The sequence below is a fragment of the Dinoponera quadriceps genome, unplaced genomic scaffold (genome assembly GCF_001313825.1).
Source record: "Dinoponera quadriceps isolate SergipeBrazil2010 unplaced genomic scaffold, ASM131382v1 scaffold2982, whole genome shotgun sequence".
Lineage (NCBI taxonomy): Eukaryota > Metazoa > Arthropoda > Insecta > Hymenoptera > Formicidae > Dinoponera > Dinoponera quadriceps.
In genome coordinates this window covers 110,230-127,342 of record NW_014557404.1, presented here as the reverse complement: position 1 = coordinate 127,342, position 17,113 = coordinate 110,230, and the positions used below count along the sequence as shown (strand labels likewise).

At 39.0% G+C, this 17,113-nt stretch overlaps 2 protein-coding genes across 5 annotated transcripts in view; one reads left to right on the top strand and one right to left on the bottom strand.

The window, feature by feature from the left end:
- Positions 1-7,338, top strand: part of LOC106749075 (nesprin-1) — a 127,008-nt gene extending 119,670 nt beyond the window's left edge. Inside the window, exons 51-56 of one of the 4 annotated variants that reach the window (XM_014628143.1) lie at positions 295-464; positions 1,202-1,240; positions 1,578-2,084; positions 3,051-3,294; positions 3,875-3,927; positions 5,216-7,338. In XM_014628143.1, the coding sequence (XP_014483629.1) occupies positions 295-464; positions 1,202-1,240; positions 1,578-2,084; positions 3,051-3,294; positions 3,875-3,927; positions 5,216-5,441 (1,239 nt within the window). In that variant the 3' untranslated portion in view covers positions 5,442-7,338. The remainder of the gene's footprint in view (positions 1-294; positions 465-1,201; positions 1,241-1,577; positions 2,085-3,050; positions 3,295-3,874; positions 3,928-5,215) is intronic. The other 3 variants (XM_014628145.1, XM_014628144.1, XM_014628146.1) reach the window with 3 other exon arrangements.
- LOC106749077 (protein HIRA homolog) lies at positions 6,117-11,970 on the bottom strand. The gene is made up of 11 exons (XM_014628150.1): positions 11,445-11,970; positions 11,294-11,356; positions 11,050-11,160; positions 10,379-10,977; positions 9,989-10,270; positions 9,638-9,903; positions 8,998-9,553; positions 8,495-8,684; positions 8,114-8,398; positions 7,932-8,026; positions 6,117-7,846 (listed from the first exon to the last, which is right to left on the bottom strand). Exons 1-11 carry the CDS (start codon positions 11,479-11,481, stop codon positions 7,724-7,726), a joined length of 2,607 nt encoding a protein of 868 aa, XP_014483636.1. The 5' UTR covers positions 11,482-11,970; the 3' UTR covers positions 6,117-7,723.
- Between the last annotated feature and the right edge of the window lie 5,143 nt (positions 11,971-17,113).

The following is a 17,113-nucleotide window of genomic DNA, read 5'->3' as shown; positions in this document are numbered from 1 at the left end:
AAAATGTTCTTAGAATATTTTAAAAAATAACTGAAAAAAAAAATATATATATGTATAATTTTTCTAGTAAAACGTATTACACAAAATTCTTTCGGCTTTATTTATATAATAAAACAATTGGTATTGTAACACGTTTGAAATAAAAAACTACAATTATATATATATATATATATATATAGAGTTGAATATTTAAAAAATATATAATATTATAATAACATTAAATAATATCACGCGCTTATAGTACTTAGAAAACTTATTGAGTACTGACATGTGTGTGTGTGTGATGTGTTGCAGTCCGAATTAATGGCAGAATGCCGTTCCTCGATGGGATGGATATATCACAAATATAGTGATGTACTCATGGAAGACAACACTTCGAACAGCGAGGTAATGGCACTATTAACTCGATACGAAACAATCATTACACTAGCAGCAACACGTCAACAGCAGATCACAGAGATCAGGTAAAGTTCCCTTCACGCTCACTTCATTTAATTTAGACGTACTTACCGTTTCGAGATTTTTAATCAGCAAATTTCGCAATAATGACGAATTTTCTAAATTATCCCTAAATTAAAATTTAACGCGTTTTTTAAATTTCATTCAATTTCTGATAGCACGGAGTCTATACGACTTCGTTGAAAGGAAAGATATTGAATTCTGAGATTTTGAATGTGAAAGATAATTTTAATCGCACTGCTTTATGTATAAAGGCTTATTTTTTATCTTAATATTAATTAATATTAATTAAGGTAAAAGTATCAATACCCGGACATACAATTAAACTTGTACATTCTCATTATTTCGGTTTTTAAATACGAATATTTAGACTTTCAACATAGAATATATGTATATATATTCATGATCGAAAATTTAAATCTTCGTAGTTAAAAACAATAAGAATGTCCAGGTTTATTCTCGAATATTAGTATTTTTACTTTACAGCAACAGTTTTTTTTTTTTTTAATTCAAGATGCACACTCAATCGCTTCTTGTATATATACCTTCAGTAATTTTCACGCCAACATCCGATGTAAATAATTTACACAATTGTCAATATTGATAACGCTTGTTTTCTATGTATTATTCGAGCCTTCCGCTGAATTTACACGCTGAATTTAAATTCGTAATAATTTTTAACGCAAACAATAACGCTTAGCTAAAGCCGATTAATATAATGCTTATCCCTTATCCTCTACAGACTGCTCATCCTCGATGCTTACGCTTTTCCATGCAAGCAGTGAGTAAACTAATCATATAACAATTCAATTCAAATTCATCGCTAACACAATTTCGCCATTACCAGAGTATTCGCTATTACCTTTTCAAGGATAGTTTTATCACGCTTGTTTTTTTTTAACAGAGAATTAATTAGTGAATTGACAAATCCTCGCAAAATTTCTCAAACACTTGTCACAATGCAAATGCTAATATTTATAACACATTTCTCGTATAAAAATACTCATGAAGTACATAACAAGCAATGTAAATAATTTTCACTAAACTAATTTTAAATTGCAATTTTAATTTTAACTCTGTAATCGAAACTATAACACTTGCACTTGTGAATCCTACAGCGATAAGAACAAAATCACCTGCCCACCCTGCTTCCGTCACAATTGGACCCAGGTGAACAATGACCTCTGGCGTTTGAACAAATGGTTGGAGTTTGCCGAGGGCACGCAAAGCGAGCAACGCTCGCCGCCGAGCGACATCGAGCAATTGGAAGACGTGATTCAGAATCATCGCAAATTCCTGCTCGATCGCGACAGCCACAAGAGAATCCTGCTGAATCTCAACATAGTCGGCGGCCATTTGGTTGATCACACGAAAGACGCGGAATGCGTGGAAGAGCTTCGCGATCGATTGGCCGTGGCCAACGCCAGATGGGAGAAAATCTGTACAGCTGCCACACAGTGGCAGGGCCAGCTGCGGGACGCCCTTATGACGAATCAACAGTTCTATCGTATCATGGAAGAATTATCTACCTGGCTCGAACATATCAAGATCAACGTACGAGCTAACGAACCGATTATGCAGAATGAATCCACCGATGTTATGGAAATGAAATATAATACGTTCAGGTAGAGATCTCGGTTCGTCCATCGTCAAAAGTCGTCGTCAGAATAGCGATCAATCCCTATAAGCGCGTAATATTATTTAATATTAAGTAATGTTCTGAACATATTCTTAGAATATTAGACGTAATATTCTAATAATATTCTAATAATATTATTTAATATTAAGTGATATTTCTGGAATATTAATAAGTGGTTATATGTCCACTCCTAATAATATTTAAAAAATAATAGTATTTAATATGTTATTGTAATATTATATATTTTTTAAATACTCAACTATATATATAATATATATATATTTTTTATTTATATAATTTTTCTATATAATTTTTTTTTATATTCTAAAAACATTTTTATAATATGTCAAGAATGTTATGCGAAGTGGACATATAATATCAATATCAAATCAGATCAATATCAAACATTCTTACGATATTAAAAAATATTACATAATATTCTTAGAATATCATAAGAATATTATTTTAATATTGAATAATATTCATATAATACTCTAGGAATATTACGAATATTATTATAGGGAAGTTACTTTTTCCTATACGGAGAAAAATAATTTTGCTATCGTAGCGAAACCATCGTTGCTACAGCATATTCAGCAATAAAATTTAATTGGCGTAACCAAATCAGCGAATTATTCGTAATTAGAGCAGAAACAATTTTTTTGCCAGGATAGAAGAATCTTGAGTTAATTCCTCCTTAGAACACGTTAGTTTATTGTAAGAACAAAATAGCGTTTTCCTACACTTATTAATTCATTCTTACAGCAAAATAATTTGTAGATTCGGTAAAAATTATACAGCGAATGGCAATTAGTGCTTTTAACGAATCCTTTTTCTGTCCGCATAGTAATTGACAAACTGACGTCGAAACAATAAAATCAAATGTGCTATGCCAGCAAATTATTTTCCCCTAACAACGTTGCAATAACAAAATCGCTTCTAACATTTTCAGGGAAATGGAAAGCGATCTGGATCGTTGCGAGCAGCGAGTGATATCTCTGCAAGCGTCGGCTAAACTGATCTTGGAGGAACAATCGGACGCCAACGCGCGTCTGCAGAAGCTGCGGGAACAGATGCATTCATTGAGAAAGCGCGTCGCGATCAACGCTATCAAGTTAGGAAGAGCTCTCGAGATCGAAGTGCGGGAACTCATGCCCCTCGCTGGCGCAATGACTCTCGGAACTCTGGCGGACGAAGTAAGCTCGATCCTCTCATGCGATAAGTTTTTCCTTTAACTGAAGATGTCACTGTATAATTTCCTTGATCTACGACTATTATATCGCCGAGCTCGCGCATAAAGGTGGATCTCACGAATCGTCAGATATAATCGACGATATTGCTACAATTGTAATTTAACGACAAACTCACTATTGTGGTGTTTCTTAATTAGAAGGGAGGAGGAAAATTTCTCAATTACGTATACCTGTGTGGTACACACTGATATATCTATAATTTATAGCCTCAACAATAGTCACCTGTCTCTGTCACGCTCGGTGAACCGTTGCTTTTGTTTCGGAATGGACGTATAGCGTATCGTAGATTGTTGCACAACTTAGTTAACTTGACACGAATTGATGCGATCTCAGTGCGAGCAGCGTCGTCCGACGATGAGGACCTCGGANCCCCCCCCCCCGCTCCTCTCTCTCTCTCTCTCTCTCTCTCTCTCTCTCTCTCCCCCTCCCATCGTAGCGACGCTCCCGCGCGCGTAAATTATCCGTAGCAACCACTTGCACAGTACCTTATTGTTTGTGTTTTCTGTTTTTTGTTGAACTGTAGCTGCTCGGCGAAGCTGCCATTCGGACTGCTCAGCCTCACGTCACCGGCACAAAGTATGTTGTTACCTCTTTCCCTCTTTCGTCGCGACGATTCGTCGTCGATCGACGTCGTCGGCCGGTGGAGCTTCTCTCGTCGGAACGTTGACGATCTTGTCACGTCAAAAAGGCTGCGTTCGAAAATACCACTCTGAAAGTAGAGCAGGGTAGAACAGAGTGAATAGGGGGGAGAGGGGAGAGACAGGTTTCACCCCGAGTGCGGATGGTTTCCGGAAACGCGTGAAATACTGTCCCAAAGATCTCTGGGGATCGTACATCGGCTGTTATCTTCCACAGTACAGAATTTCTTTCTCCTTTGGTAAATTTATACGCTCCATCGTCACGGTTTAAAATGTTTCGAAATCAACAAGTCACTCGCATCCACTCGAAAAGTTCGGGGTGAAAAATTTTTCCTTCTGAGGTGCAGTCGATAATAATTTCCGAGCGGCACTACCGTTGCCACACTATTTTCACCACGAATATTTCCGAATGGCGCGAGCCTTGATTAGTGCACCTGGGTGTAGTTTTCGAACGCAGCCTGATGTTACGAAAAAAAGCACGTCTCCCGAGGCGTTCCGATAACACTGGACAGTCATAAAAATTGTATCCTGGATCTAAATCGTTGACACTAGTTAATTTTGTGGCGTTGATCATAAATATGATAATTAAAACGAAATTTGTTTCATAGAAACAACATATACAAAATAGTATTTGTTTGGATAAAAATTGTATTGCCTCACTCAAGGAAACTCTATTATTTGACAGAAAGAACGCTATTATTTGAAATAATATCTTTTAACCAAATAAGATATTATTTGGTTATAATAAATATATAATAATATGCAATAAATATGTAAAATGAAACAAATAATTCCTTTATGAGAAAATTAACTTTCGTTTCGAACAAATTTTTTAATTTTAAGATAAAGATAAATAAAGTCACATATTCGTTGAAAAGTCTAACAATCGTATTTATTAATCGAAACATTATTTTCTTTGGAGCATGTCAATGGTGAAATTTGTTTGGATGCAATAAAATTAATTAAATTTGAAAAATCATCTTTTTCTCAGTGTAGCCTATATTTCTTGAATTATAGCTAAATAATTTCTCTCGTCGCCATTTTCTGTTTTAACGCATACACATGAATAAAGAGGAAAATTCAAATTTAAAAGGGACACAATTTACACGAAATTTGCTGACCGGTGTATGCGGAGCTCCACCTTTCGTAAAGCTAAGATCAATAACCACGGGTCTTCAACGAGACATCCTCCGTTTTAATTTGCCGTCGTTGCGAACCTGTTTCAGTGGTGACGAAAGCGAGGAACAGCGATCGGTGTTGGCGCGTGGATACCGTTTCATCGGGAGAGTCCTGCGGTTCTCCCTACCGATCCAAGCGCTGATGCTGGTCCTGCTCGGCGCTACGTCGCTGGTGCCATACGCAGAAGAAGATTACAGCTGTATGATGTCTAACAACTTGGCGAGAACCTTCATACCGTTACCCTTTTACCCGAATGGACCTCCACCGATATAACAGTGAACAGCCGACGTCCTCATTTGTTCGTCGTGCCATTCAACCGAGATCGAGCCTCGTTGAAACGTCGGCGGGCGAGCCCACATCGATGTAACATACGAAACGACAGAAAGATCGCGATCAATCCATTCACCCCCACTTTCTTCCCCTTTCGGTCTCCGCACACTGAGAAAAAGATTTGAAATCAAAGATTTTAAAGTTCGCTTGTAAAATACAAGCTTTATTTCGCAGAAATAAAGGTTTGTTTGAAAATGCGGCGAGGTAAAATTTTATTCCTGGCAAATAAATCAATAAATAAGGAAACTTACGTATATTTCACAAAAATACATGTTCCGTCATCGAGAGTCAAATTTTTTTTCTAACCGATAAGTGCCGAATAAATGTCACAAGAAACGTTTATTTTGCAAAATTTCAATTTTTTTTTCTCAGTGCAGAGACCGCTTTCTGCGGGACATATGCGCGCGCGCGCGTGCGTGTATGTGTATACTTGCGTAAGATTCATACTGCCTCCCCCCTAAGGCTCGCCCCGTCGGTGTTTCACACCAGAAACACCTTTATATATTATACGGTAGTTTTACACACGAGGAATTTCTACGTACGTAAATCGTGTAACGGACCAAACGGTGACTGAGAATACGTAGTCGAGACGAGAAAGCATTCTTAATTTATTGTATACATGTATCGCCCCCCCCCCCATATTCGCCATTACGGCGTGTGCAATATTGTGTTCCCTCCGTGTGCGATGGATGCACGTTTCGAGCGGTCTCAGCTATCGCGGTGAGAATTGTATTTTCGACGAAGTGTTCGCGTCGTCGGAGCGACCGGGACACCGGATTGACGATCAAGACGCGTCGCACGAACGCGAACGACCGACAGAGACGATTTTTCATACACATACCTTATACATATATAGCAAACGACGTTCCACGATGTTAAAAAGCAAAGCGACGACTTTCGGACGCGCGATCTCGCAGCCTCGCGATTCATCGCTTTCTGTTGTACAGTTTACTTTTCGCTTTTCGGGGTGCAAAGCCCGATGTTGCGTGCGCGAGCGAGCGAGCGAGCGAGCGATATGCATGAAATATGAGAAAAAAATTGCAAGGAGGTAAAGACAGGAAGGAAATGATGCGAGAAACCCTCAAAAACGGCCGCAATGTATGATGGAACACACGTGTGTATGCGTTGAACCTCGTATTTAACGCGTGCCCCACACCGTACGCAACACATTCGTGATAGAAGATTGAACATAAGAAATATATATACTTGCCTAACTTTATTTTTTATACATTATGTTTATATATATATATATATATGTATATGTATATGTATATGTGTACATGTATGTATATCAAAGCGTGGCGTTGAGAATCAGTTCTCGCGAGCGAAACGTCCGGCGTTGCGCCTCACGTTCCCTCTCTCGACTTGATGTGACCGGCGGGCGATTAATGGTGCTAATCCGGAGCGCAACGTCTTCTACGGGGGAGGGAAAGGAACGACCTTGTGTGGTGGAAACATCGATCTTTTGCAGAAACGTTTTGCCAGTTGCATTAATTAATATTCCATGAATAAAGTTAAGGAGAAGTTGTGCACGACGACTGTGTGCGATCTGTTCGTGTAAGTATAAAAGATAAAAGAAAAAAGAAAAAAAAAGAGGAAAAAATAATCACGGGGATAATAATGATAATAACTAACGAGACAACGCACAGAGGAATGAGCGCGCGTATTATTATATAATTCATCCTGTGGAGATTAATCGATCTTGTAACGCTCACTAGTTACGCTTTCGAGGTTGAGTTCCCTGCTTACCGCACATTGTGCTTCGTTATGTATTTTTATAAAGAGAGAGCTTAAGGAAGGTGGTGTATATCTATCAGTATAATATATTATTATGAACGTATCTCTGTTACTATCTCACTCATTCACTCGCTCACTCACTCACTCACTCACTCACTCACTCACTCACTCACCCAGTCTCTCTCTCTCTCTCTCTCTTTGTCAGTCTCTCTCATGTGGTTATTAGTCACGTCCACGTGACTCGTTTCCCCGTAGACGATAATATCACGAGAATCGGCTGACTCCGCCGATTGTGGCAAACGGGTATTGTGCAAAGAATTGTTTATTTCGTTATAATACACTTAGGTCAATTATCACACCGCGAACATTATAAAAACTATACAGTCTTGCCTTCATCATACATTCAAAAAATATACACGATGCCGTATGGAAAAAAGATTAAGTTTTTTTTTTTGTTCGGAACGATGTCATTCGCGTCGCGAGACGAATCAGTTGATCTGGTTCTTCAGGGTCGTTAGTTGTTCCGAGTATTCGAGATATAATCGTTGCCAACGAAGATGGCCGCCGACCACGGCCAATACGTCGCTCAAGAGTTTGTGCTTCTTTATACCCTGCAAGAGTGAAACGATACCGAAAGATTGTCCCTGCGACTGACACTCGGCCCGGAGATTACTGAATTATATCAGCGATATTTACCAAAACAATAGGATCCCACACACTCTTCGAGGCTGACGTGTGACTCGGGCCCAAAAGCTCGTCCAGAATTAACCTCAGTCGCCTCTCCAAACCATCTGAAGTAAAAAAAAAGGAACATAGCGATAATTTCCAGTCGATTTAAATAGAATGCACCGAAAGAACGCAACGCGGGTGTGGCGCACCTTGGGTTAACAGGAACGACACTAAGGCCATCAGCCAATGAACGTATTCCTGAGCGCTGCCGAGAGCTTTGGAAGCTAACAACTGTTGCTCCAGGTAGGACACCACGCTCGGTGCGCTGTGCGGCAAGCGTGGATTTGGCAAAGTGTTGCCGGCAGTTTTGAGCAGACCTTCCTGCAAGGACGACAAGGGTCCTCTGGGCGCTCTATTTCCCGATGTACTCAACACGTTGAACGACGACCAGCGCCACACGGGGTCTTGGCTGTCTCCGATTAATAACCATGTCCCTGTGCGATATTTAGCGTTATCATTACGGTCGTATAATGATGAAGAAAAAAAAAAGAGGGGGAGGGGGAGGGGGGCAAGCGACCAGTTCATCATACCCATGTCTTTGTGGTACATATATGCTCGCGCGTTAGTAAATGCCAGATGGGGCATCCCGTTATAGAGCGTGCACGACAGCAGGGACGTCCCGGGCGCCGCTAAATGAGCGGCGGAAGTCGAGACGATCATTCTACAGGTATTCCCGATCTCCCACACACGGACCGCCCCGCAGCTTGATATCACCATCACCTGTGGCAAATATTTCCGGCCGTGTGAATCGAGTTCTCTGAATTATTGCGAGCGGCGTTTGCGCGGTCTAAACGAACGCGCGCGAACTTTCTCTGATAAATCACCTTACGAAGCAAATCGTTCCCGAAACGTTTCTGTTTTCGGCCTCATTACGGCTACACTCGTCAAATTGTGACAACCAAAGTTTGTATTCGCTCGTTCGTTCCTTATTCGTTCAATGTTAACGAGCTTAACGAGCGCCCAAGTCCGGGCGAGACTTGGCAATATGAATTCGACTGACGTTTGGAAACGATTGACTTCGGAATCGAATTACCGCGTTTCCGACAGCGTGAACCTTCGCCAAGGGAGCCGGGGGTGCCAAGGGCGGTGCCGGGCGACATCCCTTGGCGGGATGAAACGTGTGGAGGCTGCCGTCCTCCAAGCCCAGGGCTATCACAGCCGGTGACGCGGCCAATGCCACGGCGCTGTATCCCAAGTAGAGATCCCACGTCGGCTCCGAGTCCGTGCCTCGGAACACTTGCAAATGAGCTAAGCCTTGGCTATTGGTGACTGTCACGGCGTAATGGCCCGCCTGCTGGGACAACGAGCTGGACGGTTTGAGCGGTGGCAGTAACATTTGACCGGCGCTCTTGTCGAACATGAACCTGGGTTTCTTAGCCAGCGAAGAGTGATGCGTCCTCGGTGTCGTTTGCTCCCTGCGTTTCAGCGTGAGGGACGAGCCCGAGGCGTCGACGGTGGCCGGCTTCGCGGACGACGAGGTGACGTTCGGTGCGACGACGTCGTTGCGCTTCTCTATCACGATCGAGCTCTTCGTCTGCACCTTGTTCGTGAACGTCGGCGTACCTAAGCTGCCGCCAATCGTCGTGTCCCTGAGAGGGGTGATCGACGCGATAAATATTCGCAACGGTAGTCTCTCTCGGGTGGTTCTAATTCACGAGAAGAGATGAACTTACGCCGTGTCCGCCGGCGGCGGGATGAACATTGGGGTAATTCTTCTCTTACCGTCCGAAGTTCTCGTCTCGATCTGCTTATTGATAGGGCCCTTAACCGGCGTGACTGTAGCGGTGCTGGCGGGCGGAGGAACGCTCGGAGTGGCCGGCATCTGGGGAGACTGGTTCGACGGTGCTGGTGGTTTCAAGTTGAGGAGCTCCGGCGCCTCCATCACCATGCAACCTCCTTGAACCAACGGCTTGCCGTACAATCGTTCATGGACGCTGCTCTGTGAACACGAGGCAGAGGAAGATTCATCGACTTTATCGAGTTTATCGACAACACCAGTGGCCGCGTGCGGCACGTGTGATTACTTGCTCAGCGGGGTCCAGTGGTTGCCCCAATTCCTGTTGAGTGAACTCGATGAACACGGCGGTGCCGTCCCACGAGCACGCCGCGAGCCGCAAGCCGCAGGGTGACCAACTGGCGTCCAACACGGAATGAGTGAACAATTCGTGTATCACGACCAGGGGTCTCTTCAACGACGTCAGCCACACGGACAAGGAGCGATCACGCGATCCTATCGCGACGCAGCAGTACTGCTGCTTCGGCTTCGAGGCACCCGGCTTCTTCTGCAGGATATTGCCGTTGAATCTCTACGAGAGGAAGGTCACGGCTGAGTTCACAGATGCACAGAACGGTTCCTTCAGATATGATAATAGTCGGCAGGAGGTGTGCCGAAAGATGACAGTTCCGACACACACGACACAAGTTACCGCCTTCCTGTGACCAACGAAATCCTTATCCTGCGTCCAACCGTCCCTCTCTATTATTTGCGCCGTAGGGCCTCCCCCGTTCATAGCGTGGGCAGACACCAGATACTGCCCGTCCGGGCTCCAGGAGAGTCTGAGGACATGAGTCGTCCCGCCGCACTCGTCGAACGGCTCGGATATCAACGCCGCCTCCGTCCAATCCGTAGTGCGCCATACTCTCAGCGTCTTGTCGTCGGATTGAGACGCCAAGTACTTCCCCACCGGGTCCCAGGTGATCCCCTTCACGAAACCCGTGTGGCCCTTCAGCACAACGACCACAGCAGGGAACTTGGACGCGTCCCACACAATCACACTGTTGTCCACGGAAGCCGAAGCCAACCACGGGCTGTGCGGCGCCCATGCCAGATCCAATACGTCAGCTTCGTGCGAACGCAACGTTGCGATGCACCTCCATGTCTCCACGCTGGCTTTCCCGCCGAAAATCGAACTCCCGCCGGATCCACCGGACAATCTCCAAATCATAATTAGCTTATCCACCCCGCCCGATGCCAATAGTCCACTATTGCTCCATCTCACGCAGTTCACACATGCTATACAAGACGAAAAATATCGTATATATAGATTTCTGATATACACGCGAAAATAGGATAGGTCTCTCTCACCGAGATGATTGTCTAACTGGCAAAGCATCTTTGGCACATTGCTATCTAATTCGGCAGTTTCATCGACCACGGGTTCCATGTTCCATATAACAACTCTCCCGGAATCACCACCTAGTAACAAAGGAAGAATACAACGATGAATACGAAAACAGAATCTGATTTGCATATTAGTCATGAGTATATTTATTATTCTCAATATAGGAAATCTTTACGCAGCTGTGACACGATGCAAAAACTGATGTACCTTGGCCACCGGTGGCAAATCTTTTCCCATCAGGATGTATGTCAATGGAGAATATTGGGTACCCTGGTGGATACAAATTAATGTATTGAGTGTTTCCTAAGACTTTATAACAATTGGTAATATTATGTGGAAGTATAGAAACGGTACAAACCATCGTGAGTAACCCAATTTGGTTTCACTAGCTTCATCTTTTTTTGCAGTTTAGGGCTTTATAATTGTCAGAATTCAATAAACGATTCTTAAATTTCATCGCATCCTCCGCACATAATGCCCGTGATGGATATAGACCGGCACAATTTAAAGATTCACACGAGACATAACCCTACACAATGGTGCTTTCTTTTTTCTTCTTCTTTCCTAAATGTCTGCTCCCTTTGGGCCACGATATCACACTTTCTTCTTGTTACTTCCCTTTTTCTAATTCCCTGGCTCAGAACTGGCCGGAATCTCCCAAAACAGCCGACGGTATCTTCAAATTGACAAGTTTAAACTAACCTTACTCTATCGTACACAAAGGTACGTTGCTGGCAGTGCCGAATGGGAAGCAAAAAGCTGTGGACACAATTTTTTTCCGATGAGTTTTGTAACGCATCAGGTATACAATAGAGAATTTGCTTTTAATATTTCTCAGAATATTAATTGCACGGAATAAGAATCTCTTCAGCTCAACTAGATACATCAACAAACTAAGTACATTTCAATAAGTGAATAAATATATAAATAAACATTAAAGAATTATTTCCTTCACTGACAAGAGATAAACAAAATTCAACTAAGAATATAATTTTTGCAAAAATAACGACAATAAAATGATTTCAGAAACATTTCACAGTTTGAAATCTCTAATTTTCAAATATACTTTCGATTATAAGGTGTACTTTTACGATGTTACATAAGTATAAATCAATGTTCAAACAAAAACTAATTTTTTGGTTTTAATCACTCATAGAGAACGAACGAATCGACGTACGACACTTGTTTACACAAGATTAAAAAGCTTTAAGTTCTCTCTTTAAAACATAATTATCGCGCTTCTTCGAGAAATTGGTTTTCAACGTAAAAACTCCACTGAAAGATTAGATTGAAAATTGAACAAGTGCCATTTTTTTTCTTTAAGTGGATATATTTTAACATGAAATAACAGTAACATTATAATTTTAATACGTCTAAAAACTAAAAAGTCTAAAAAATATATATTTAATATGTCTATAATTTTAATATGTCTAGAAACTTTAAGTTTTAAAATATTTTTTGAACTATTTTATTACTGTTATTTATATCGAAGTTACAGATCGTTTAATTTCGTTTATTTCATGTAGCGTAAAATGTGCGGGTTTTTTGATTTGTTCTTTTTAGCTGCACCGCTGAACTGATGCACTTAAACACAACAGCAATTGTTAAGGTCGTACTACGGCTGGTATTTATAAGCTTGAGTGTATTTCACGTCGCAAACGCTTTGGAATACTTAAGTTCCTGATTTACAATAGGTGCTTTAACCTCTAAACCTTAAGAAATTGACCAATCACAGTCGAATTTGAGAAGAATAGTCGACTGTGATTAGTTAATTTCTTAAAGCTCAGAACTTACATTCTCATTGTAGACCCCGCTTAAGTTAGAGTGAGGCAACTATATTTTGTCTCACTCTAACTTATAGCACCAGTTCAGCAGTGTTGCTATAAAGAACAGATCATTTATTTCAGGAGTGGGGTCAAGATGTACATAGAAAAGGATGCACTCCATTTATGTTCCTGAGTTCTCTCTCGCTCGCGTAGTCTATGGCCGGTATTCATTCATTCATTCAGTTGAATCCCGTATTTAAAAAGACGGTCTTAAATAGGAGATCCAAATTGATGAACTTCAGATGTTTCGTAGCCAATGAAATGAGCCATACAGTATCTGAAGATGAACTTAAGATAGTCTTATATATAAGATTCGACTATGAATATTGGCCTATGTAATTTTTTCTTTTAACTAATGCATCCAGTTCAATTGAAAGGAACAGGGGGGTTAATTGTGTATCTTAAAACGTAATAAAAGTTACATGAGCAAACTCACCGGATGTTGACAAATGAAATTACAAATATTCTAGTAAATTTTCACTCACTTTTATAATTCTCATTATGTTTTGAGATACACAATCGACTCCCAGAGCATGGGTTTGTTTTCTGTTCCTGCATTAGCTGCACTAGTTCTCCTTTCCTTCCTTTCCCACTAAATCTCAGAAAAGTGATGAAAAGAGAACTAATGCAAATTAGTCTCTGGTGGCACATGTTTGTTTCATGATGCGTTTTATAAACGTACGGAACGTTTCATCATCGTTTATGAAACATAATGAAAACATTTCTTAAACGACACGTGCCACTTGGGGTATGGCCAGTGCAGGAATAGAAAACAGGTGCTATAAAAATACTAACGTACGATTTTGATTCGTTATGAGGTACAATAGCGACTTGTAGTGGAAACTTTGGAACTAAATGCCAACGGCATACCTAAGATTCGAACTTTCTTTACAAACATTCATCGATCGCTTAACTCTTTAAGCAACACATTTTATTTCTCGATAGAATTAAAGAATAAAATGTAGTATCCAAATATTGTTGGGGTCGCTAATTATGAATCTGAAATCAGAGTTTTAAAAATTCAAAACAGCCGACCCAATATGGCGGACCGATTATTCAAAAATTCCGATTTTTTGATGAAATCTTTTTGTATTTGGAATATAAGTTTATCTTATATGTTAACAGCAAAAAAAGTCGACATTCAAATGGCGGATTACTGGGTAAGAATAGCGATCTTAAATTTTCAAAATTAATGATCTCGTTTTTAACATTACCCAAAAATAATGAGGACGTAACGAGTAACTATTTTAATCTTTTTTAAATATATTTATATTTATTATTATTTTTTTTTATTTCTTTTTATTTTTTATTTAAGTAAGTTAGCACCTCGCTTTATTTTAACTAGTTTTTAACAAATTTGTTAGGATAGAGGAAGAAGATCAATTTACAAAAAAAAAATTAAAATAAAGATATTACCAGTATTACAATAATTTATTGTAAAAAATTAAGCCTACGAAAAATTATGTAAACAATTGGTAAAATACTGTTAAGTATCCTCAATAAACTGATAATATTTTGATATGTCGATTCTTAATAGTTTGTTTATAAATGAATTTTTTTTATAAAAATGTCTGTTTTTAATTTTCATTTGTTTCTAGCAAGTTAACAATTAACACTTTGCGGTCCGCGGTCCACCTGAAGACGCTTGGCTAATGTGTTCGAAATTCTCAAAGGCATAATACGCAAGTAGCCGCGCTTATTTGGTTGATTCTCTTCTTATACAAATGTTGATATCTAAAAAACTATTGAACCTAGCGTATTCAAACAACTTTTATCGTGAAGTTCATTCTTTTCTCTATTATTAAACACCATAAAAGTTAACTTTTCTGTGAGAGTTTTACTTTCTGAGACCATCAATATTATGGTCTATTTTGAGCTGGAAAAAAGTCAAACATGATATAATCGATTTTTTAAGTGCATAAATTATATCAAGAGGATTAATAAAAAAAATAGAAAACATACTTCTCTTCTCGTTTACAAGTGCTTGCAAACATTGTTTTTTCCTCCACGGATATAAATTAATATTCTCATCGTCTGATGATTCTGACGAAATTCGTCTCAAGACACGTCGACGAAATATCGGTGATACATCATCTATGACCATATAATATGAAACAAAATAATATAAAATACGGCATAATACAAAACCAAACAGTAGTTAAATAAATAAATACAATTAGAGAACACGTGTACGATTAATAAATAATAAACCATTGACTGATTGTAAGAGTCGTATTTATCTTCTACATCTTGAATTTCTTTATTTGAACAAAAATCTGTGTTAGATAACATTTTTTGCTTTTCCTTAGCTCACAGTAGCATTTACACTGGTAAGATCTGTCGATCAACTTGAATCGAAAGATTAGCTCTGAAAGAACCATCCTAACACTTGGAGCAATCGTCACTTGTTTTGGCATAGCTACGAATCGCTATTCATCTGTTTTGCATGTTGCCAGTTGCTTAAAACCGCATTTGTTTCGATTTATTGATAAAACCAATATTGTCAGATCGCGATGGCACAGTGCCGTCGACGGACTGCAAAGTGTTAAACATTTTAACTATATGATATTTATTTCTACTCCCTTATGTTTTTGAGAATATATAGTAATAATATAGTCGACTATGATTGCCTAGAAGTTAGTTGAAATCATTAAAAATGAAGAAAATGTTGATGGGACAACATATGTCCTATTGTAATGCAAAGGGTTAACCGAGATTTAAACCTTTCTGATGAGCTGCTGGGTCCAATTTTATAATTAATATCTCAAAAATCAATATAAATTCAGCAAAACATTCCAATATAGGTCAAATAGTTTTCAATGTAGTGTCATCGTATTTATTTGCGTGGCGACCCGTAAGTGCATAATTGCTTTTGGAAATCCATCAATCTATTAATCACCGTCTCACCGGAACTCATTGTCCAATTAAATATAGCAAAATTAGATTAAAAAATATTTGACGCATGTTCGGACGTTTCGCTGAAATCGCTATAGTTTTTAAGATATTAATTATTAAAAATCCGGAATGTCTTATGGCCTGCCTGGTGCTATCTAGCAATGTTGAGTTAATAAATCTCGTTTGCCAGGTAAATTTGAATTTCGCCTAAGTAACCGATAAATGTGATATATGATCTCAGTCTATGTTTCACTTTGGAACTCTACATCGGAGTTAACTTTATATTCGAGAATATATTGGAAAAGGACACTTAAAGCTACAAAATACTTCTTGAATCAATTCTTCTTCAATTTCAAGTTATTATTTTGGCGGACATACAAGCGCATTGAATTTTGTTTATGTCTCGCGGTTGAGAAGAATGATCCCCTTTAATTAAAAAAGAAAAACATTCTAATTTTGAAGTAGTATATCGCCTATCTCGTCACACTTATAACCGTTGAGAGAGAGAGAGAGAGAGAGAAGGAGAGAGAGAATGCTTACTCTCATTATAATAATAAAAAAATTGGTTTGAAAAAATAGCAACAAATTTCAAAGTTGAGATGAAATTTGTGATTATCATGAGTCATTCGGTTTATTAACCGGATTATTTAATAATATTAGAAACTTACACCTAACACTTTAAAGCAAGCATCAGCACAAATATATCAATTTTTACAAACTAATAGTTGATATTTCGAATATTAAGGCATATTATATGATATATTTTTGTAACTTATTTACATAAAAAATGTAGAAAAGAAAATTCTAAATCTTATATACACAATATAGAGAATCCTTCAGTAACGTTCAACGAATAATTAAGGTTAAAACGTTTTCCGCTGCATAGATAAATAATTTAGTGAAGAAAAATTATACGGCAATCAACGTGTACACATAGGAAAAAGCAGTTTTAAATAATGCAAGCGCTATTTATATATGGTTTCTGGTTCACATGACGAACTCAACAGATTTCATTAAATATTTTGTTATTTCACAGGCTTTCATTTAAATTTGTATATATGTAACTCTATAAGAAATAAATATATTTCATACTCGAAAATATATTTTAACAAAATTTCTTTCGAGACTTCTCGAGCTATAAAATATATCCTGAACCATTTCATTACTATTACGTTTACGAAAATTACAATGAATTGAAATTTTACTTATTTCTCATGATTAGGAAAAATGAACTTTTAATTTCTAGTGAATCATTTTATTAAAAAAAATACTATAGTATATATTTCCTATATTTTCAAATGTTGCA